The following is a 23598-nucleotide window of genomic DNA, read 5'->3' as shown; positions in this document are numbered from 1 at the left end:
GCAGGGGACACGGGTTCGAGCCCTGGTCTGGGAGGATCCCACATGCCGCGGAGCGGCTGGGCCCGTGAGCCACAGCTACTGAGCCTGCGCATCTGGAGCCTGTGCTCCACAACAAGAGAGGCCACGATGGTGAGAGGCCCGCGCACCGCGATGAAGAGTGGCCCCCGCTTGCTGCAACTGGAGAAAGCTCTCACGCAGAAATGAAGACCCAACCAGCCAAAAATAAATATAAATAAATAAATAATTTAAAAAAAAAAAAAAAAAAAGAGTTCCTAAAAGCACTCTCTACCCAGAAGGAATTCATTTATTTTTTTGTGAATGGGCAATATATACATTGGCAACAGTATGCATATGGCTAAGAACATGGGACTTAAAGTCAGATCTGTGTCTGAAACCGTGTTCTCTCAATCACTAGCTGTGTGACTCTGGGCAAGTCATTCCACCTCTGTGAGTCACGCTGCTATCTGTAAAAAGGGGGACGGCGATAAGACTTACTCCATAACTTTGTGGTGAGGATTAAATAACTTAATGCTTGTAAAAACCTAGCAGGATGCTGGGTACATAACATGCACTCAGTAAATGTTTCACTACTGCAATACACTGAAATTTCAAGCTCAGTGAAGTTCTGGGGCTACATGCTGATCTCTGTAGATGTGGAGAAGAGACATTTGGTTGATTCCCAAAAACAAAGTTAGGTGCTAAGAGAACATTTTAAAAAGTGACCCAAAATATATTTTTAAAACAAACTTTTAATTTATCCCACATGCCATTTGGAATATAGTAACAGAACAAAGAAAAAAAACATAGAAGCAGTGTGACTATCACTATAAATGATTACAAACAAAATCAGCTTGCAGACACAAGCTCATTGACTAAGAAAACCTTGTGACATGTCAAGGTTTACAAAAGAGTGAAGACTTGAGATTTGGCTGGTCACAGAGGGGACATTCAAAAAGAGGAATATGTGCAATATTCTTTTTTGAGTAATTTTCCTTATTCCTAGAAAAAAACAAGTTTCTCACACATTTATTATTTTAACAAAGTCCAGCCAGCTTATTTTCCAGTGTGTACTTGTTCCCAGATCTTTAATCTTTCAACGTACATTTTCAGATCCTAATTGCTCCGATGCACAGGCTAAATGAATGCAATGATAGAGGTCCCTTAAAGTGAGAAAGAGAATACTAATTTGTTAAAAGGAAAATGACACATACTAAATGATCTCTATCATATTTCGAGTGATATTTATGAGAGAAAACTAGAGTCAAGCAACTGAAACGTTTGTTCTACCCAAAAGTAGCAGAAAAATGAACAATCACAGAGCAAGTACTACACATCAATTCAGAAGAGAATGTGATGCCAAATAAGGTAATTATTCCACTGACACTTCTCCTTTTGTGGCTTTAGTATTTACAGGAGCCAATTCATGGAGCCTAAAAAGGCTGTGAACACTCGAACCCTGACTGTTCAGCTCTCGGGCTCAAGCAGAGCGATGCTGGCGAAGCTCCTCTGCCACAGCCAGATGGACCAGCTGCTTCAAGACACAAATGTTGATTCACAGAGCATCCTCGGTTTCTCCTTTGCTTCCTTCGGGGTCTGGGTTAAATTCTAATGGCGCGGATGACTCCTCCATTGGAATCGCATCTCCCTGCTTCCTGTCACTTTCCTTGGTCTCTGCATGGATCAAGTGTGGCAAGCAATCCTGCTCCGAGTTACTCCAGACGTAGCCGGGTAAAGTCACGTGGCTGTCGGGCTGCCGGCTGGCCGTCTTGGCCGCTTTGCGGGAGATGAGCACCACGCGTGTGCTGGCCGCCATCTGCGACTGGCTGCTGGTGCTGGGCGTCACGGTGGTGAGCACGGAGCCGTATCTGTGGCCGCCGCATGGGGGCGTCCTTTTCCAGTCCACGGAGAGATTCCACCGACTCCACATCTTCTTCACCTCAGACTGAACCTAAACCGCAAGGACCATATTGTGCATCAGAAACCATCAGAGACCCTGGAACCTTGTTAGATGGATGTCTGCCTGATTTCAATAATAGTAATAATCACTAAGGTTCCACTGTGCGCCGGGGACTTTATATATACAGTTGACCCTTGAACAACACAGGGCTTAGGGGTGTCTGCCGCATGCCCCTGAAGATCCCCTATGACTTCTCAATTGGCCTTCTATATCTGGGGTTCTGCATTGGTGGATTCAACCAACCCCAGATGGTGCAGTACTGTAGTACATATTGAAATGCAGCCAATACATATATCTGACTCATGGGAGAGGAAAAGAGGACACGGGGTTGGAGGAGAAAATGGGATAAATAGTGCCAGCTAAGGCTGTGGAAGGGCATGGAAGGTACTCAGCTGGAAATGTAACTGTAACACCATTGCTCTGCACGGGCATACTGAAGGAGGGAAATTGAGAAAAGGATTGGATGGTGAAAAGTGGGTGCTGCAAGGGCATTCGTAGTAGGTTGGGGCTCTTGTTTCCATTCTTGCTGTTGAAGATTCAATTCTGCTATTGCAACTTTCCAGAAGGGAGTTTGTTTTTTTTTTTTTTTAATTTTATTTATTTATTTATTTATTTATTTATGGCTGTGTTGGGTCTTTGTTTCTGTGCGAGGGCTTTCTCTAGTTGCAGCAAGTCGGGGCCACTCTTCATCGCAGTGCGCGGGCCTCTCACCATCGCAGCCTCTCTTGTTGAGGAGCACAGGCTCCAGACGCGCAGGCTCAGCAATTGTGGCTCACGGGCCTAGTTGCTCCGCGGCATGTGGGATCTTCCAAAACCAGGGCTCGAACCCGTGTCCCCTGCATTGGCAGGCAGATTCTCAACCACTGCACCACCAAGGAAGCCCCAGAAGGGAGCTTTTTGAAAGTTCCATTGGAAGCAGTGGAAACCTGGTAAGCTGATGTCATCTAAAAGATCGGTACCATTCTTTCTCTCCAGCCAACTCCTAAATGAACTGAAATTGTCCCATCACCATCTTGTAGTTTAAAAAATGTCAAAATGTTCTAATGGATTATTCCCAGGGAAAGTTATATTTGAGTTTCTTATAGAACTTGAAATAAAATATAAGTTGAAGCATTGACTGGAATATGAAGTTCACGGTCCTTCCAAGTATCAATCTGCATTCCAGTAAGTTGGGTTTTTGATATCAAGGGCTGCAACTGAATTGACATTGAAAAGTGCTGGAAGAGGAAGACCTTGGCTTATTTACATGAATTCTTCCTTTCTCAAAATAATTTATGATTAAAATATCTCCCTTCTCTGTGTCCATTCTGTCCTGTAACCCCTGAGGATTCTAAAGAGATTCTGGTCACATTGTGATGGCCATTTACGAGCTTACTCAGAGCTAGACCTGCAGGAGGTATGGGGTTCCTTCAAACTTACCTCTCCATTGCAGTAGCAGTAGATGATAGACACAAAGAAGCCCTGGAGGAGAAAACAGAATGTTTTAATTAATTAATTTTAATTACGAAGATCACAGCACTAAAGTGTCTTGTGCCACAATGCATACGTTGAAAAACTGGGTTCTTTTTTAATGATTCCTCCAGAAAATTATGCAAATTATCTCTCCTAATATTTTGAAATCCTTAAATATACATGAAATTTGTGAGATCTTTCCTTGGTGTGAACTGAACCAAATAACTAAATAAAACACTCTAAGATACACGAAGAACTGATTTCTGTTACATTCGTTTCATGTGTTGCCACCCCAGGACCACAGAACATCCCCTAGTTAGTAAGTGAAATTTTTACACTGTGAATGCTGGAAACTACAGACACAGGGTCTTATATGGTGAAAACACACAGAAACTTTTTTTTCACTCATTCAAAAATATTTATTGAGTTTATACAGTGTGAAATGCTCAGCATGACAGGGATAAACAATTTAATCAAGACAGACAACGTCCCTATTCTCTTAGGGCTTACATCCTAGAAGGAAATACAGATGGATAAAATATAAACAAATAGCCACAGGAGAAAAATGTAAGATGATAAGATAAAGGCCATGCAGGCAAAACAAGTGGTATTGAAAAAGAAGATGGAGAAGATCTATCAAAGGGGGAACTCAATGAAGACCTCCCTGAGGGGGAGACATTTAAGCTGGTTTGAGTGAGAAGAAGAAGCCAGGCCATGTGATTATTAGAGGGAACAGCATTCCAGGCAAAGGGAACAGCAAGTACAAACCCCTGAGGCAGAAATGAACTTGAGGAACAGAAATTGTGGCAGAGCTAGTGTGGCTCGAACTTAGTGGGCATCAGGGAGCATGGTGTGAGGTGAGGTCACAGCTGGGCAGGATCCCCGCCAGGGAGGCCTGTGCACACCAGGAAACAGCGCCTGGATTTTATTCTGACAGCAGTGAGAAGCTTCTGGATATGTTCCGCAGGTCAGTGACATTATCAGATTTATTTTTAAGATTCTTCAGACTATTGTATGGAGACTAGATTGAAGGCAGGAGGTGGCAGCAAAAGAGTAGCAGGAAGAAGAGTTAGCAGGCGCCTGTAGCCTCCACGTGAGGGAGAATGGTATCATGTTTTCAAATGAGATCACATATAAGGAAGCAACCTCTTCCTCTTACTTGTCTCCCTTTCTCTTTTTTCCTCTCCCCTGCCTATCCCTTCTTTTGCTTTCATTGACTTTCCATACACACACACACACACACACACACACACACACACACAGAGATTCCTGCTCTGTAGGTGTCACGTATTTTACAACAATGTGCTTTCTTGTCTCATAGCCCAAGCTTGTCTGTGAGAAACAGCTCCTGCTGTGGTCAGAGGTTAACCTGACTGACCGCTGCAGGATAGAAATGCGCAGGTGCCAGAAAATAGCCCCTTTCCTGGCCCTTGGGAGACAGGTGCGTGAAAGCCAGAGGGAGGGGCAGAGAAAGGAAAAAAGCAAAATACAGGAATCAAATTACTAGTAGCACTCTCTACCTGAAAGGAGTTGAAAAAGAGCTCACAGTGCATCCGGATCTCCCACCCAAGCCCAGCAAAGGAGTGGGGCAGGCACACGAACACGATGTAATGCACTCCGAAGACCAGCACCAGCACCAGTGTTGATTTGGCGAGTTTCCTGGAAGAGAATGGCAAGCCTTTTAATTAGTCAATGGAGAGTGCCTTTCCATAGAGACAGCTTGCTGGAAAAAATTAAGCTTATTTAGCAGAGCTACCAGGGGCTGACTTTCCCCCATCTCTTTGGATCCACTGCTTCTGCTAGTTTTTTTTTTTTTTTCTCTCCCTCTTCTTCCTGTCACTTCTATACTAAATCAAGTAGTTTATTCTCACTTCCCATGATTACTATCCCCCAAGTCTCTTTAATCTCATTTCCACTCTTCTTGCTTAAAGGATACTGTTTTCATAAAATTGTAAAATGCCTTCTTTTTTTCTGTCCTAAGTCTTCTTTAACTTACATGTTTGAGACTTAAAGAGGTACCACCTCCATCCTCAGTAACTGTCTTTTCTTTCACAGGCAGCATTTTGGCTTGTTTTGTTCATTTTAGAACCAACTACTCCCTGGTCTCTTACATTTGGATCTTCATTTATCATTTCATATTTTCTTATGAGCTACATGTGGTCAATACCTCTTGCCTTCCCTAAACATTCTCTGTCAAATATTCTATCTCAAATTATCTATAGCTGTAGGTTTGTTTGTTTGTTTGTTTGTTTACAAACTAAGCAATGTGACTTTATTTCCTTTAATGGCTTCTTCATACACATTTTCTTGTGTATTTAGAGGAATCCCAGTTTCCAATATAATGGATTGACTCTAACATGGCTCCTAATAATTCCCGACCTTCTGGTATTTACATCCTTGTTAATCCTCTCTGCTTGAGTGTGGGCAGGACTTGGGACTTACTTCTAACCAATCAGTTATGGCCAAGATGGTGGGATGCCGCTTCTGTGACTATGTTGCATGAGAGTGTAACATACATTTTAGTAGCAGACTCTCTCCCTTGTTTGATTCAGTGAAGCAAGTTGTGAGCTGCTCTACTGAGAGGCCCATGTGGCAAGGAGAGGTGGCATCTGACCAACCCAGCAAGAACATAAATCCTGTCAACAATCACGTGAGCTTAAGAGTGGAGTTTTCCTCAGTCCAACCAACTGACTTTCCAACCTTCTTCCTTTCCTCACTAGTCTTTCCTTCAGTTTCTTTCTTCCTTTCTCCCTCCCTCTCTCCCTCTCTTTCCCTTTTTCCTTTCTTTCTTTCTTTCTTTCTTTTTCTTTCCTTCTCTCTCTCTCTTTCTTTCTTTCCCTACTTAATTTTTTTTTTTTTTGAAAATAAGCTGTCTATTCTGTCTAGCTTTAAAGATAATCCACTCTGTTCTCTCCAGAGTTTCTCAAATCTCTTGAGCAACTTTCTACTGAAAGTATAATTTCACATCATTCGGAAATTCTAGAAATTAGTAGCTTTTATTCAGAACTATAGAAGTAAGTAGCTTTTATTCAGAATGAGAGAAATAAATAGCCTTGATTCAGAACTAGAGAAATAATTAGCTTTCAAACACCACTGCACTTTTTCATTTTATGAAGAAGAATGAAAGGCTACTTACATTTTCCATTTTTTATCATCCTTTGACCTTTGTCTTCACCAATGGAATGTGACATGAGACAAGTTATTCTAGTATAGCACAGACCCTTCACTGTAAACACAGGCATGATTTTAATACTACCACTTGCAGCATATTGAAAATAACTGGAGCTAGCAGCTGACGGTTTGTTCGTACTGTGCATCCTATTCTAGACTTCAGTCCATCTGTATCTGTACTCTTCTCTGCCTGACAGTAAATGCTGCCTACACGGTGCACGGGAATGATTCCACAAAGGACTTAGAGAATGTTTGTGAGAGAAGATCGAAATGTTGACTATGATTTCTTCCTTTCTGTGTCTGCGATAGCATTTCATGACAATGTGAGGCAGAAAGAAATAGATTCTTGTTTGGGGATTACAAAAACTAATCCACATGCACCTGACTAGTGGTGTATATGTTCAGGTGGATAGAAGCCACTTCCAAAATTATTCAGAACTTCCAAAATGATCATTGGGAGAAATGGACACATTCTTAAGATAGTTTGATAATGATTATAAATACTTAATTTGTCCTTTTCTTTAGCAAAGACTGAATAACAGACCTCCTTCAATCAGTACATTTGAAAGTTCTTAAAAATCAATATTTGGGAGGTACCAATTTGATGGGAAGATTGGAAACAATATAGCAAATACACTTTCTTGATTTTTTTTCAGTTATGACATTATTTTAAGAAGGCAAGTAAAATTGTCTGCCAAGATCATCAACAAGAGATTACATAGTTACATAGGTTACATAGTTAATGGTAAAATCCCAGCTGCTAAGAACAGATTTTTAAAAATATACTTAGAATTTAAGCATATTGGGAAGGTTTGTTGTTATTTATATTCTCCTAAAATATATATATTTTTCTGATAAATAGCACAAGCACAATTAAACCAAACAAAAATACATATTCACAATTTAGTCTCTTAGAGACATTTCAGATCAACTGATATCTGTCCTTTACTCTAAATAGTAACCAAAATATTTCCTCTGATGGATGTCTGTCCTGGAATTACCTGTATTGTTTTCTTGTGTCATGCCCGACCGCATTCGTCTCCCAAATTTTGGTAGCCAGAACTCTAACGGTATTCAGAAACAGAATAAAATTCAGCTGAAAGAGAAGGTAATATTACAAAGAATTATTAAGTTAGTCTTCAAGTTGTTTGTAAAAATTTACATAAATTGAACTTCTTTGTATTCAAAGACTGAACATTACCCATTCTGTAAATGTTAATGAGGAAATCTGAGGTAAGATATTGGAAAGATAGGGATTCTTGATTTGCCCTCATGAAAACACAAAGAGATAAAATTTCAACAGCACTAGAAACTAGAAATACCAGAGGATAATCTGCCAGAATCCATGGGGAATTTCCAAACCAAAGTTCAGATGAAGTTCTGTGGCAGACTTTCTGGATAAAGAATAATAGTTATCATACAAATGTAATTGACAGCCCTTTTTGAAATGAATTCCCAGCTTCTGTATCTATTTTAGGGAGAAGAATAATAGGGTTGCTTTGGGGATGCTGTCTCTCTTATGATATATGAAAAGCACTGGGTGAAGTATACAAGGTTAAAAAAAAAAGCCAGGTTAAGATGCTGTATAAGAAAAAGTCCCAGTGTAGGCAATTAAATTGAGGTGTGGGCACCACCAGACAATCACGTTCTGGCTTTAAAAAGGGGGAGGGAAGGGAAAGTATTGGTGGGATAAGACATTTTATATCCAAGGGCCTCAAGGATCAGTGAAGAGGTCCAAAATGAAGAGGAAGAAAAGATCTCCAGGTCAGGGGTTATAAGGAGGTAGAAGCCCAAACCCCTTGGGTCCCTTAATTCAGGGAGATGTCTACAGTCCAGGGAGCGCTAGTACTTAGGAATAATGGAATAGTGGATTGCCAAGAGTGGGTTTGTGTTAATGCCAGAGCAACAGCTAGAAGAGAGGACCCATCAACTCTGCATTCTGGGGGATAAATTATCCTGCAGAGTCTCCAATCATTTCTGGAATTTGGAGAATTTTGGTACTGGGTGATTCATGTGCCCCACTACCCAATCTAGTTGATTATCTGCATCAGCCCTTAATTCCCACCACCCTCTTTGCCATCCTACCACTGATTACCCCATAGGTAACTCTCACCAATTTCACAGCCTCCTACAAGAACTGGGGGCTGGCTTTTCAATAAGTGGTGCTGGGAAAACTGGACAGCTACATGTAAAAGAATGAAATTAGAACACTCCCTAACACCATACACAAAAATAAACCCAAAATGGATTAAAGACCTAAATGTAAGGCCAGACACTAAAAAACTCTTAGAGGAAAAAATAGGTAGAACACTCTATGACATAAATCACAGCAAGATCCATTTTGACCCACCTCCTAGAGAAATGGAAATAAAAACAAAAATAAACAAATGGGACCTCATGAAACTTAAAAGCTTTTGCACAGCAAAGGAAACCATAAACAAGATGAAAAGACTACCCTCAGAATCAGATAAAATATTTGCAAACAAAGCAACTGACAAAGGATTAATCTCCAAAATATACAAGTAGCTCATGCAGCTCAATATCGAGAAAACAAACAACCCAATCCAAAAATGGGTGGAAGACCTAAATAGACATTTTTCCAAAGGAGATGTACAGATTGCTAACAAACACATGAAAGACTGCTCAACATCACTAATCATTAAAGAAATGCAAATCAAAACTACAATGACGTATCACCTCACACTGGTCAGAATGGCCATCATCAAAAAAATCTACAAACAATAAATGCTGGAGAGGGTGTGGAGAAAAGGGAACTCTCTCGCACTGTTGGTGGGAATGTAAATTGATACAGCCACTATGGAGAACAGTATGGAGGTTCCTTAAAAAACTAAAAATAGAACTACCATATGACCCAGCAATCCCACTACTGGGCACATACCCTGAGAAAACCATAATTCAAAAAGATTCATGTACCACAATGTTCATTGCAGCACTATTTACAATAGCCAGGACATGGAAGCAACCTAGGTGTCCATCGACAGATGAATGGATAAAGAAGATGTGGCACATATATACAATGGAATATTACTCAGCCATAAAAAAGAAACAAAATGGAGTTATTTGTAGTGAGTTGGATGGACCTAGAGACTGTCATACAGAGTGAAGTAAGTCAGAAAGAGAAAAACAAATACCGTATGCTAACACATATATGTGGAATCTAAAAAAAAAAAAAAGAAAATGGTTCTGATGAACATAGGGGCAGGACAGGAATAAAGACGCAGACGCAGACGTAGAGAATGGACTTGAGGACACAGGGAGGGGGAAGGGTAAGCTGGGACGAAGTGAGAGAGTGGCACTGACATATATACACTACCAGATGTAAAACAGATAGCTAGTGGGAAGCAGCCGCATAGCACAGGGAGATCAGCTCAGTGCTTTGTGACCACCTAGAGGGGTAGATAGGGAGGGTGGGAGACGCAAGAGGGAGGGCATATGGGGATATATGTATATATATAGCTGATTCATTTTGTTAAACAGCAGAACCTAACACAACAATATAAAGCATTTATACTCCAATAAAGACTAAAAAAAAAAAAAAGAACTGGGGGCTGGGTCTTGAGCCCCATACCCTAGAGGAAGGACAGAGCTGTGCTGTGAAATTGTGGAAGAAGGATGTTTTCAGGCTAATAAGAGCTACTAGTTATCGCACACTGTCTAGTTTAAATGCTCACATAAATATGAGACAGGAATTTTTATTATGCCCATTTATTATGAATGAAGAAACTTTAGCTCAAAGAGATTAACTGATTTGACCTAGACTACCCAGCTATCAGCTGGAATTTGAACCAGGCCTATGTGAGTCTGTATTGTGAATTCTTAACCACTACCTTTATTTCTTAATTAAATTTAACTTTATTTATTGAGGTAACATTGTTTTATAACATTATATGTTTCATGTGTACATTATATTTCGACTTCTGTATATATTACAGCATGCTCACTACCAAAAGGTAGTTTCTATCCATCCCCTTTACCCATTTTGTCCTCCCCACCCCTTTCCCTTCTGGTAAACACTACTGTGTTCTCTGTATCTAGGTGTTTGTTTTTATTTGGTTTCTTCATTTATTTTGTTTTGGAGGATATTGTTTTTGTTTTTATATTCCACATGTAAGTGAAATCATACAATACTTGTCTTTCTGACTTATTTCAGTTAGCATAATACCCTCAAGGTCCATCGATGTTGTCACAAATGGCAAGATTTCATCTTTTTATGGCTGAGTAGTATTTCATTGTGTCTGAATAGATAGATAGATAGATAGATAGATAGATAGATAGAGAGATAGAGAGATAGAGAGATATAGGTATATAGATACAAATATAGATACGGATATCATATCTTCTATACCCATTCAATGGGCACTTAGGTTATCTCCATATCTTGGCTATTGTAAAAAGCGCTGTGATTAATATAGGGGTGCATATACTTCAAATTAGTGTCTTTGTATTCTTCATATAAATGCCTAGAAGTGGAATACCTAGGTCATATGGTAGTTCTGTTCTTAATCTTCTGAGGAATCTCTATACTGTTTTCCATAGTAGCTACACCAATTCACATTCTCACCAACAATATGTAGAGTTCTCTTTTCTCCACATCCTCTCCAACACTCGTTATTTCTCATTTTTCTTGATAATAGCCATTCTAATGGGCATGGAATGATATCTCATTGTGGTTTTAATTTGCATTTACCAAATAATTAGTGATATTGAACATCTTTTTGTGTGCTCGTTGGCCATCTGTATGTCTATTCAGCTCCTCTACCCATCTTTTGTTGTTGAGTTGTGGAAGTTCTTTATATATTTTGGGTATTAATCCCATTATTGGGTATATGATTTGCAAATATTTTCTCCCATTTGGTAGGTTGTCTTTTTTATTGTTGGTAGTTTCCTTTGCTATACAGAAGCTTTTTAGTTTGCTGTAGTCCCATTTGTTTATTTTTGCTTTTTTTCCCCTTGCCTGAGGACACATATCCAGAAAGATATTGCTAAGACCAATGCCAAAGAGTATATTGCATATGTTTTCTTCTAGGAGTTTGTGGTTTCAGTTCTTACATTTAAGTCTAATCCATTTCGAGTTGATTTTTGTGTGTTGTGTGAGATAGTGGTCCACTTTCATTCTTTTGCATGTGGCTGTTCAGTTTTCCCAACACCATTTATTGAAGAGAGCATCCTTTCTCCATTGTATATTCTTTGCCCCTTTGTTTTAAATTAATTGTCCATATATGTGTGGTTTTATTGCTGGTCTCTCAATTCTGTTCCATTTATCTGTGTGACTCTTTTTCTGCCAATACCATGCTGTTTTGATTACTATAGCTTTGTAATACAGTTTGAAATCAGGGAGTGTGACATCACCAGCTTTGTTCTTTTCTCTTGGGATTTCTTTGGCTATTCAGGGGTCTTTTGTGGCTCTATATAAATATTTGGATTTTTATATTCTAGTTCTTTGAACAATGTCCTTGGGATTTTGATGGGGATTGCACTGAATATGTATATTGCTTTAGGTAATGTAGACATTTTAACAATGTTAATTATTCCAAACCATGAGCACAGAACATCTTTCCATTTCTTTGCATAGTCTTCAGTTTCTTTCAGGCTGTCTTATAGTTTTCAGTGTATATGTTTTTCACCTCCTTGGTTAAATTTATTCCTAGGTATTTTATTCTTTTTGTTGCAATTGTAAATGGGATTATTTTCTTAATTTCTCTTTCTGCTAGTCCATTGTTAGTGTACAGAAATGCAACAGATTTTTGTATGTTGATTTGTATCCTGCAACTGTACTGAATTTGTTTATTAGTTCTAACAGGTGTTTTGCAGACTCTTCAGGGGTTTTTATATATAAAATCATGTCATCTGCAAGTAGCATCAGTCTGACTTCTTCCTTTTTAATTTGGATGCCTTTTATTTCTTTTTCTTGCCTAATTGTTCTGGCTAGGACTTCCAATACTATGTTGAATAAAAGTGGTAAGAGTGAGCATACTTGTCTTGCTCCTAATCTTAGACAGCTTCCAGTTCTTCCCTGTTGAATGTGTTAGCTGGGATTATGATGCTGTCATATATGGTCTTTATTATGTTGAGGTATGTTCCTTTTATACTCATTTTATTGAGAATTTTTATCATAAATGGGTGTTGAATCTTGTCAGTTGCTTTTTCTGCATCTACTGAGATGATCATATGATTTTTATCTTTTAGTTTGTTAATGTGGTGTATCATGATTGATTTGCAGCCATTGAATCATCCTTGAATCCCTGGAATAAATCTCATTTGATTATAAGATATGATACTCTTAATGTACTATTGTATTCAGCTTGCTAATACTTTGTTGAGGATTTTTGCATCTATGTTCATCAAAGATATTGGCGTGTAAGTTTTGTTTTTGTGTGTTGTCCTTGGTGTCAGGGTAATGTTGTCCTCATAAAATGAGTTAGGAAGCATTCTCTCCTCTTCAATATTTTGGAAGAGCTTGAGAAGGATAGGTAATAAATCTTCTGAGTGTTTGCTAGATTTCACCTGTGAAACCATCTGGTTCTGGACTTTTGATTTTGGGGAGGTTTTGATTACTGTTCCAATCTCCTTACTAGTGATCAGTCTATTACAATTTTTCTATTTATTCATGATTCTGCCTTGGAAGGTTGTATAATTCTAAAAATTTGTCCATTTATTCTATATTGTCCAATTTGTTGGCATATAACTGTTCATAATATTCTATTTTAATCCTTTGCATTTCTGTGATATCCATTATTATTTCTTCTCTTTCATTTGTAATTTTATTTATCAGAGCCTTCTCTCTTTTTTTTTAAGTGAATCTAGCTAAAGATTTGTTAATTTTTTTTAACCTTTTCAAAGAAACAGCTCTTAGTTTCATTAATCTCTTCTATTATCTTTTTAGTTTCTATTCATTTCTTTCCACTCTAATGTTTATTATCTCCTTCCTTCTACTGAATTTGGGCTTCATTTGTTTTTCTTTTCTAGTTCCTTTAGGTGTAAAGTTAGATTGTTTATATGAGATTTTTCTTGTTTCTTGAGGTAGGCCTGTATTGCTATAAACGTCCCTCTTTGTACCTCTTTTGCTGCATCCCATGGATTTTGGCATGTTGTATTTTCACTTTCATTTGTCTTAAGGTATTTTTTAATTTCTACTTTGATTTCTTCTTTGACTCAATATTTGTTCAGTTACATGTTGTTTAGTCTCCACATATTTATGATTTTTCCAGCTTTCTTCTTGCAGTTGATTTCTAGTTTCATCAGAAAAGATGCTGTTATTTTTTCAATCTTCTTAAATTTATTGAGACTGGTTTTGGGTCCCAACTTTTGGTCTGTGCTTGAAAATGTTCCATGTGCACTTGAGAAGAATGTGTATTCTGCTACATTTGGGTGGAATGTTCTGTATAAATCTATTAAGTCTACCTGGTCTAATGTTTTACGGCTGCTGTTAGCTTGTTAAGTTTCTGTCTGGATGATCTATCCATTGATGTAAGTGGGGTGTTAAAGTCCCCAACTATCACTGTGTTGCTGTCAATCTTTCCCTTTTGGTCTGTTAATAATTTCTTTATATATTTTGGTGATCATTTGTTAGGTGCATGTTGGTGTTGTCCCCTTTATCATTATATAATGTCCATCTTTGTCTCTTGTTACCTCTTTTGGCTGGAAATCTATTTTGTCTGCTATGAGTATGGCTACATCCACTTTCGTTTGGCTGCCATCTACTTGGAGTATCATCTTCCATCCCTTCACTAGAGTCTATGTTTGTCTTTAAAGCTGACATAAGTCTCCTGGAGACAGCATTTCATTGGGTCATGTTTTTTTAATCCATCCGGCCACTTTGTGTCTTTTGATTGGTGAATTGAATCCATTTTCATTTTGGGTGATTATTGATAAATGAGGACTTAGTACTGCCATTTTATCTTTTATTTTCTAGTTGCTCTATATCTCCATTATTTCTTTTTCCTTGTGTTTCTGACTGCCATTTTAGTTTGGTGGTTTTCTATGATATTTTCTCCATTTCCTCTTTTTTATGTTTCATGTTTCTGCTCTAGATTTATGCTTTCTGGTTACCATGTTTGTTAAAAATTCTCATAGATAAAATTGTTCTTTTTCTGCCGATAGCATCTTATCGTCATTTGACTATATGACTTCTGTACTTTCCTCTTCCGTTTTTATGTTTCTGTCATCTCAAATTATCCCTTTTTATGTTGTGAGTTTGTGACCAACTTGAAATAGCTATAGTTGTTTTTACTGCTTTTTTCCCTTTAACCTCTGTGCTATTCTGATATAGAGTTGCAATTTTCTGATTCTATTTATCACCTTACTCAAAGTTTTGCACACTTTTACCTTTTCATTTAGGAAGAACAGCTCCTTTCAACATTTCATACACGGCAAATCTTGTACTAATGCACTCCCTCAGCTTTTGTTTATCTGAGAAATTTTATTTCTCCTTCATATCTAAATGATAACTTTGCCAGAGTATTTCTGGCTGAGAGTTTTTATCTTTCAATATTTTGAGTACATCATTCCACTCTCTCTTGGCTTGTAGAGTTTCTGCTGAGAAATCTGCTGATAGCCTAACTGGGGTTCCTTTGTAGGTTGCCAGTCTTTTCCCCTGGCTGCCTTTAAAATTCTTTCTTTGTCATTTATTTTGACAGCTTTAATATAATGTGCTGTGGAGAAGGTTTTTTCACATTGAAGTAATTAGTTGTTCTCCCAGCTTCATGGACTTCTATATCCAGTTCCTTCCTCAGGTTTGGAAAATTCTCTGCTATTATTTCTTTAAATAAACTTTCTCCTCCCTGCTTCCACTCTTCTCCTTCTGAGATACCCATTAACATAATGCTGCCTTTCCTAATAGAGTCAAATAGTTCATAGAATGTCTTCTTTTTTTAAGATTTTAATTCTCTCTTCCCTTCTATCCGTATCATTTCTAGATTCCTATCTTCAAGTTCACTAGTCTCTCTTCCATATCATCTGCTCTATTTCCAGTGCTTTCTTCATCTCATTTATTGAGTCCTTCAGGTCCAGAGTTTCTCTTTGGTTCTTTTTTAGAGTTTCAGTCTCTTTGGCAAAATATTCCTTCTGTTCATCAACTTTATTCCTGAGCTTATTGAATTGCCTTTCTATATTTTCCTTTAGTTCACTGAGTTTCTTTATGACAGCTATTTTGAATTCTCTATCAATAAGATTGCAATATTCTGTGGCTCTAAGTTTGGTTTTTGGAGAACTGTCACTTTCTTTTTGTGATACAGTGTTACCATGGTTCTTCACTGAGCTTGATGAGTTGTTCTTCTGCCAGCACATTTGAAGTAGAGAACACCTTTCTTCTTTAGGTAAATCTTTTTTTTAAAAAACTTGATTCAAAAGGTTCAACAGATTAGTAACTAGAGGCCTCTCTTGTTTTCCAGTAGGGGTGATATAGCACAAGTTTTTGGTCGCCTACCTGAGCTGCTTCTGGTTGTATTTGAGCATCAGCATTTTCCACTCTCCACCACCTCTGTCAGAGGTGTCATCCATTGCCCTGGTTGTTGCTGCTTGTGCCTCTGGGGTCATTAATGCATTGCTGCTGCTGGCATCACTACCTGGGACATTGGGTTGGTGGGTACTTCTTCTATGTCCAGGGGCTCAGGCTCCACTACCCCCCCTGGCGGGGGAGGGTAGGGAGCCAGGGTCCCAGGTGTCCTTACCATGTCCAGGGTTGTCAGGCTCATAGGCATTGCCACTGTGGATAGGGGCAGGTGGGGGGAACCAGTAGGCATCTCCATAACTGGAAGGACAGGGTCATAGGCCCACTGTCACTGTCGCCTGGATCTCTTTGGCCAGGGGCACCACTTTGGCTGGGAGGCTGGAGTCATATATTTTGCTTCCCCTGATGTTACCAGGTTCTCTGGGGCTGCAGGCTCAGTTATCATGGCCAAGGGTCCAGGATCACAGGCACCACCTCTGCCGTTCCGCCTGGTTCTGCCTCTTCCATGTGTTTCAGTCCACCCACCTTTAGATGTGTGGAATTCTCTGATGTCCTGCTGTGTTGAGCAAAGGCACCTTTGTTGAGTTGTGGATGTTTTTACTGGTTGTAGATTGAAGGGGAAAGGCAAAGAGAGTGCCACACACTGCCATGATGCTGATGTCACTCTTAACCACTATCTTATACCTTCTTTTCAGGAGGATAAAAAGATGCAAAACATGAGAGTTGAGGATTTTCATTCATCCTCACCCACTACAACACCTGATTTATGTCCACATAATCTTTTTCAATAAGAAGGTGAGAAACTGCTACTTGTCTATCATATGAGCGCTACTTTCTGAACGGCCAAACTTATTTCATGCTTCATTAATTCCTCTCCCCCTAAGACTATACTCCCTGGCAATACAAATGCAGCTGGGAGTGAAAACAGTGGGGAGTGATGCTGTGTAACTACTGTGTGAAGGACCAAGTGCTAGGAGCTGAAGCTGGCAGAGCTATGGAAGCAATGTTAGCTGGGTATTGTCATTTGCCACTCCTTATTCCTGGAAAAAATAAAGAATTACAAATGGCTTCAGATGGGCCAAGCTTAAACTCCGTCCATATTAAAATGCCCATGACCAGGGACTCTGTACTCAAGTCAGTAGATCATACTAAGTAAATACTGCAAACTCCCAGAAACTTATTAAAGAAGACACACCAATCAGTCCATTGGTTTTACAACTCAAAGGACAGCAAAGTGGATTATGGAAAGAATTAAGAATTAAGAAAAATAGAACTTGCTGCCTTAAAAGACAGGTAAACAAAATACACACATACACACACACACACACACACACACACATATTGATACACACAGTAACAGTTGAATGAATTTCCAAAAAATTATTATAAATAATTTAGGAAAGTATAGAATATAGGTTAGTTAGAAACTAAGTTATTGACTACTTACTTACTATTCTAAGTGTTTTAGGTGAATTGACACTTAGTCTTCACAGCAGCTCTATGGGATAGGCATATTGCTCCCATTTTACAAATGAGGAATTTGAGTCACAGCTTACACAAATTATGCATGGTCACACAGCCAGCAAGGGGCAGAGCCCTCATGAGCCCCATGCAGCCTGGATGAATAGCATGGACTCTTCACCACGGCACCAAACTGCCCATAAAATAGAGTTGAGTTAATAGCAGATTGAGATGGAGACAGAAATTTTTTCAAGAGCAGGATGGATTAAGAAAAGATTGTAAAGAATCTAACTTATAACCCAGTTTTAAAGTCAGTATTAGAAACCTAAACATTAGGTCTAACAGAGCAGGAAAGTGGATTTAGCAATTTAGAAGACACTTGAAGAATCTTCCCAAATGAAGGCATGAAGAACAAAGACTTTTGTGATGAGGGATAGATGCTTACATGGAGAGCACGGAATTCAGAGTCATTATGAAGATCATTTCTCTTTCTGAAGGAAATGATAAATAGAACAAATCAATAAAGACATAAAAGAAAAAATCCTGCTCTAAAGAAAGATCCAAGTCTGCAGAAGGAAAAATGACTCTATATATGGGGAAATGGAATGAAAAAGAACACCACATTCTGGTGAGATTTTTAAAAATTTTTTTAAATGAAGCATCATTCAGAGAGGAAAAAAAATCATTTAGAGAGTCCTTGCATATCTCAAGTAATCTTGGAGGGAAAATTTTGCTTAAAGCTGTTAATAAGCCAGTAGCATATAGAATAAATTTTATGCAAATGTGGTTTTTAAATAATGCAAATATAAACATTAGAGTCTCTCTCAATTAAATTTTTTAAGATTTATTCAAAGTGAACCACAGATGAGTTTCAAAGTCAAAATTTCAGCCGTGAAACCTCTGGCTCCTCAGACCGTCTCAGAGACTGCTCCTAGAATCACCTTTGCCTGGATCATTCTCCCTACTCCCTCCGCTCTCTCACCCTTACTAGGACAGCTCATTCTCAGGCTTTACGCTGAATGTCACTTCTCAAAAGCTATTCCCCACACCCCAGCCCCACCACAGCACTCGTCACATTTTAATGTCTGTCTCACCCACTATGCTTAAGTTTAAGGAGAAATTGATGCCTGTTCCCCCCATCTCATCCCCATTGCCTCACACAGCACCTACCATGTTCTTGGTGTTTAATCAAGATTTGTTAAATGAGTGAATGAATAAATGAGTGAATGAAACGTGCACTCTCTAAACGCTACTTATATTGAGGTAAATCAGCATATCCCCCTTCAATGTAGAATTTTCACTTCTAGGTGTCTATCACAAAAGACATAAGTAGAGAAAGAAGTCAAAATTTATGTATAAGAAATTCCACTATTATAAAATATCTTTAAAACTATCTATTTACAGTTAAAACTTTCATCAATGCCTTTGGATACATGATGGGGAAGATTTGCTATCTCCCCTTTCCTGATTTTTCCTCCCAGGGAAGGTAGGTCAACTGATGTGCACTTCTGTTCTCCATACTCCCCCTTACTGTCTCCAACCCTGGAGAAGATGGATTGAAGTATTTGATGAGTGAATATGGGACGAATACTAAGTTTGCTTAACTCAGCCCATCCTTCTTTTCTTTGGGAGCTTGTAGTGAGCAGACTTTCAGCATCTCCGGGCTTAGGAGCCTGCCCCTCAGCAATCTGTGCCTGGGTGGGCAGATCCTGCCTAACTGTGGGGTTCTTCAACTGTTTCACTTGGCTAACAGACCGAAGATCACAACTTCCAACCCAGACTCTAACAGCTATAAGGGTTTTGCTTTGTTTCTCTCTCTCCTCCTTTGTTTTATATCTCGACTTATTTAGAATCTGAGCAGCAAAGAGGGACACTATGTATTAGCTGCCCTCAGAGATTCTCTGAAAACATCACATCTCACCCCATATATTGGTTTCTTTTTCGATATCATGAACATGAGAAACATTTTTGCTTTGTTTATATGTGTATCAATTCTAAATGTTGAACATTTAAATGATAGATAATAAACTCCTTAATCTATATCAGCTACTATAATTTGATTATCTGTATAATAGATATGAAGACAAAATATGTAGTTCACTTCTTATCCTTTGGAATTCAATTTATAACTTAGGGGTAAATGCTAGAGTTTTAATTTCACTCAAGGTTCTATAGCTGACTGATTTAGAAGAGGAAAGAGATTATGGAGCAGAGATTTTCCTCTGGGTAAAAAAAAAATTTTGTATTTGCAATTCCATCAAAGATCAGAGATTAAATTTTATCCATTTTACTTAAAACTTCTCCCTTACCAGTCATCCCTCTCATGCTCCCTTCTTGTGCTTCATGATCGAGCCTCCTTTAATAACAACTGGGCGGAAATGAATCACTGACTCAACAGCAGCTGAGAAGCTTATGCTCTGTTTGTCCCCTTCTTTTCATATTTTATAAAGTGCACTGGATATGATTTTTTAAACATATCACTTTAGAATTTTTCTTAAAGGAATTTATTAGGATTACCATCTTATTCCACCTGCCAGAATTCCCTGAGATATCCTTTGACAGGTACAGGGAACAAAACATGTATAAGAAAAAAATTGAAAGTCTGGAGCTCTCCATTTAAAGCACTCTGAGTAGCATGCAGTCTCCTCAGGGGCCACTACTTAGTTAGTCATTCAAATTAGATCGTTACTCATAGAATGAGCAAGCCCATGACAAACACCACAAACTACTTGTTGACGTCAGACATTAGTCCTTAGCTTGGGTACACAGTGGTGCTGTAAGCCATGGTAGACATCTAAAAACAAGCAAATATACCAATAACAAGGAAGGAAGGAAGAAAGGAAGGAAGGAAGGAAGGAAGGAAGGAAGAAAGAAGAGAAAGAAAGAAAGAAAAGAAAGAAAAGAAAGAAAGAGAAAGAAAGGAAGGAAGGAAGAAAGAAAGAAGGAAAGGGAGGAAGGAAGGAAGGAAGGGAAAGAAAAAGGGAAGGGGGAGGGAGGAGGGAGGGGGAGGGAGGGAAGAAGGAAGGAGGGAAGGAAGGAAAAGAAAGAAAGAAAGGAAGGAAGGAAGGGAGGGAGGAAGGGAGGGGAGGGGAGGGGAGAGGGAAGGAGGGACGGACTATTGCCCTGTATTTTCCTAAAATCCATCAACATATATAAAGAAAACTATAAACTCTCACAGTTATCAGTTCTCTGTAGGGTTATTTAAAGCTCAAAAATCTCTGCAATAGTGTTGCCAGGTTAACATCAGGCAAGAGCCCCCCAGAATGCTTCCCAACTTGGACATTTTTTGATTCTATGGCTTACTTTTGAGGGGTTACCAGAAAATGAACTACTGCCTATAGAAAAACAAGTACATAAATTCTAACGTCTCCGCGAGTGACTGGCCCTGATTTCCAATTTCAGTGTCTTTAATAAAAGCTTTGGGTTGGTTTAAGACTGAATCTTGGATTTTCTATTTTACCACTCCCACTGTATAAACATTGCTTAGATGTAGGTACTATAAGAAAAGTAACTCTGGAAGAAATTTCGACCCTCCAAGTATAAAAGATGTATTATTAAATAGTAATACATTAAAATTAGTAATTAAATTAGTAATACATTTACATTTTTATTGATGATATTTACCTTTTCTTGGTACCTTTAAAAAAAATAGTTCTTACTGCACATTTTCATTTTATTTCAGCTACGATGAAGCAATACATTTTACAGAGAAATATTTTGGGAGTTTGTGGTCTCTCCAAAGGAATGGATTTATATGAATTGAAGATATGGGCTTGACTCCTATCAAAAGAAGAAAACAAGGGCTTCCCTGGTGGCACAGTGGTTGGGAGTCTGCCTGCCAATGCAGGGGACACGGGTTCGAGCCCTGGTCTGGGAAGATCCCACATGCCGCGGAGCAACTGGGCCCGTGAGCCACAACTACTGAGCCTGCGTGTCTGGAGCCTGTGCTCCGCGACAAGAGAGGCCGCGATAGTGAGAGGCCCGCGCACCGCGATGAAGAGTGGCCCCCGCTTGCCGCAACTAGAGAAGGCCCTCACACAGAAACGAAGACCCAACACAGCCATAAATAAGTAAGTAAATAAATAAATAAATAATGAAATTCTAAAAAAATAAAAAATAAAAATAACACTAAAAAAAAAAAAAAAGAAGAAGAAAACAACAAGGATTGCCGTCACCCTGCTCATGGTCACCAACAGCTGAAGCACTGATGTCCCTTTGTTGCTCACCTTAGTTTAACACTGTTTATGGTTGTTCCAATTTTAAATATTTATTTATTTATTTGGCTGCGCCGGATCTTAGTTGTGGCACGTAGGATCTTCGTTGTGGCATGCGGAGTCTTTAGTTGCAGCATGCGGGATTTTTCATTTGTGGCATACGGGATCTAGTGCCCTGATCAGGGATTGAACCTGGGCCCTCTGCACTGGGAGAGCAAAGTCTTAACCACTGGACCACAGGGAAGTTCTGGTTGTTCCAATTTTAATGCAACACTTTACTTCCTGTATCTTTCTTTGGAAGCCTGCATCAAGAAAATGACCTCTCATATAGAAATCTGAGGACCTTCAAAATATCATAATTGATGTCAGAGTCAGTCAGATAGAATTATGTACTTAAAAGTGAATAGCCAGGACTTCCCTGGTGGCGCAGTGGTTAAGAATCCGCCTGCCAATGCAGGGGACACGGGTTCGAGCCCTGGTCTGGGAAGACCCCACATGCTGTGGAGCAACTAAGCCCGTGTGCCACAACTACTGAGCCTGTGCTCTAGAGTCGCGAGCCAGAACTACTGAGCCCACGTGCCACAACTATTGAAGCCCGTGCACCTATAGCCCGTGCTCCACAATGAGAAGCCACCGCAATGAGAAGCTTGCACACCGCAACAAAGAGCAGCCCCTGCTCACAGCAACTAGAGAAAGCCCGCGTGCAGCAATGAAGACCCAATGCAGCCAAAACTAAATAAATAAAATAAACAAATTTTTTTAAAAAGTGAATAGCCAATAGCTCTCTTAGACAGATGTCCATACCTCCAGACTAGTTCATTTGATCCCCATTCCTGATTTTTCCTTCCAGGGAAGGCAGCTCAACTGATGTGCATGTCTGTGCTCCTCAGTCCCCCTTACTGTCTCCGTCCCTGGAGGGGATGGGTTGAAGTATTTGATGAGTGAATGTGGGAAGAATACCGAGTTTGCCTGACTCAGCCTATCCTTCTTCATCGTGGGAGCCTGCGGTGAACAGATTTTCTCTGCAGCATCTCCAGGGTTAGGAGCATCCTGTGCCTGGGGCACCATCCCCATCAGGCCAAAACCCAGATCTAATCAGATCACTATCCTGCTTAAAATCTTTCAATGTCTTATAATTTTAAGGAAAATTCCCATGTCCTTATAGCACAGAATACGAGTCCAATCATGATTCAACCCCTATCCACTTCCAGTCTGATCTCTTGCATTTTCAACAGATGCACCCATCCTTCCAGCCACAGAAAACATGACCCGTCCATTTATACCCTTAACGTTCCTGATCACATGAAACATAACTAACCTCCCACAACCATGTGGACACTCACTGGTTACACTGGTCAGGCATTTTGCAGTAACTCCAAATTTCATTGTCAAAGGAACTGATCTAGTTCAGCGTTTTCCAAGTGGCTTAGGATGCCACCACCATGATTTTGGCCATATCAATATTATTCATCTACTATTATTTACTTAATACCCTTCTTCAAGCAATCCACTTTTATTAAATTATTAAAATTTAAATTTCATATCATTACCAGCAATGGAAAACCAATAGAAGCTGCTACAAGCAAGAGGCAACTGTAAAAATAAATACAATGGAAACAAGTCATATGAAATTTTTACCTAGCCTGGGTTGCCTGTCCCCCACCTCCATTCCCCAAAGGAAGACACCACACACATTAGAAAAGTGTTAAAGATCAGTATCAAAATGAGACCTCCGAGATGTGTTCAGAAGGGTTGGAGAGGGACCAATATTCTCAATGTTAACTGATTTTACTTAATAACCTTGCACGCATTACCTAAATCAATCCTCTCATGCACCAGGGTATGTGCTCTCACCCTGGCAAACACTGGCCAAG

General features: G+C 39.2%; 1 protein-coding gene across 1 annotated transcript in view; it reads right to left on the bottom strand.

The window, feature by feature from the left end:
• Positions 1–1552: 1552 nt before the first annotated feature.
• PTH2R (parathyroid hormone 2 receptor) overlaps positions 1553–23598 on the bottom strand; it is a 55442-nt gene continuing 33396 nt past the window's right edge. Inside the window, exons 8-11 of the mRNA XM_059927382.1 lie at positions 7582–7676; positions 4930–5068; positions 3377–3418; positions 1553–1948 (exon numbers count right to left, since the gene is read on the bottom strand). Of these exons, the coding sequence (XP_059783365.1) occupies positions 1553–1948; positions 3377–3418; positions 4930–5068; positions 7582–7676 (672 nt within the window). The remainder of the gene's footprint in view (positions 1949–3376; positions 3419–4929; positions 5069–7581; positions 7677–23598) is intronic.

The sequence above is a fragment of the Balaenoptera ricei genome, chromosome 7 (assembly GCF_028023285.1).
Source record: "Balaenoptera ricei isolate mBalRic1 chromosome 7, mBalRic1.hap2, whole genome shotgun sequence".
Lineage (NCBI taxonomy): Eukaryota > Metazoa > Chordata > Mammalia > Artiodactyla > Balaenopteridae > Balaenoptera > Balaenoptera ricei.
Note: the sequence above shows the minus strand (reverse complement) of the source record. Positions and strands in the feature narration are given on the sequence as shown.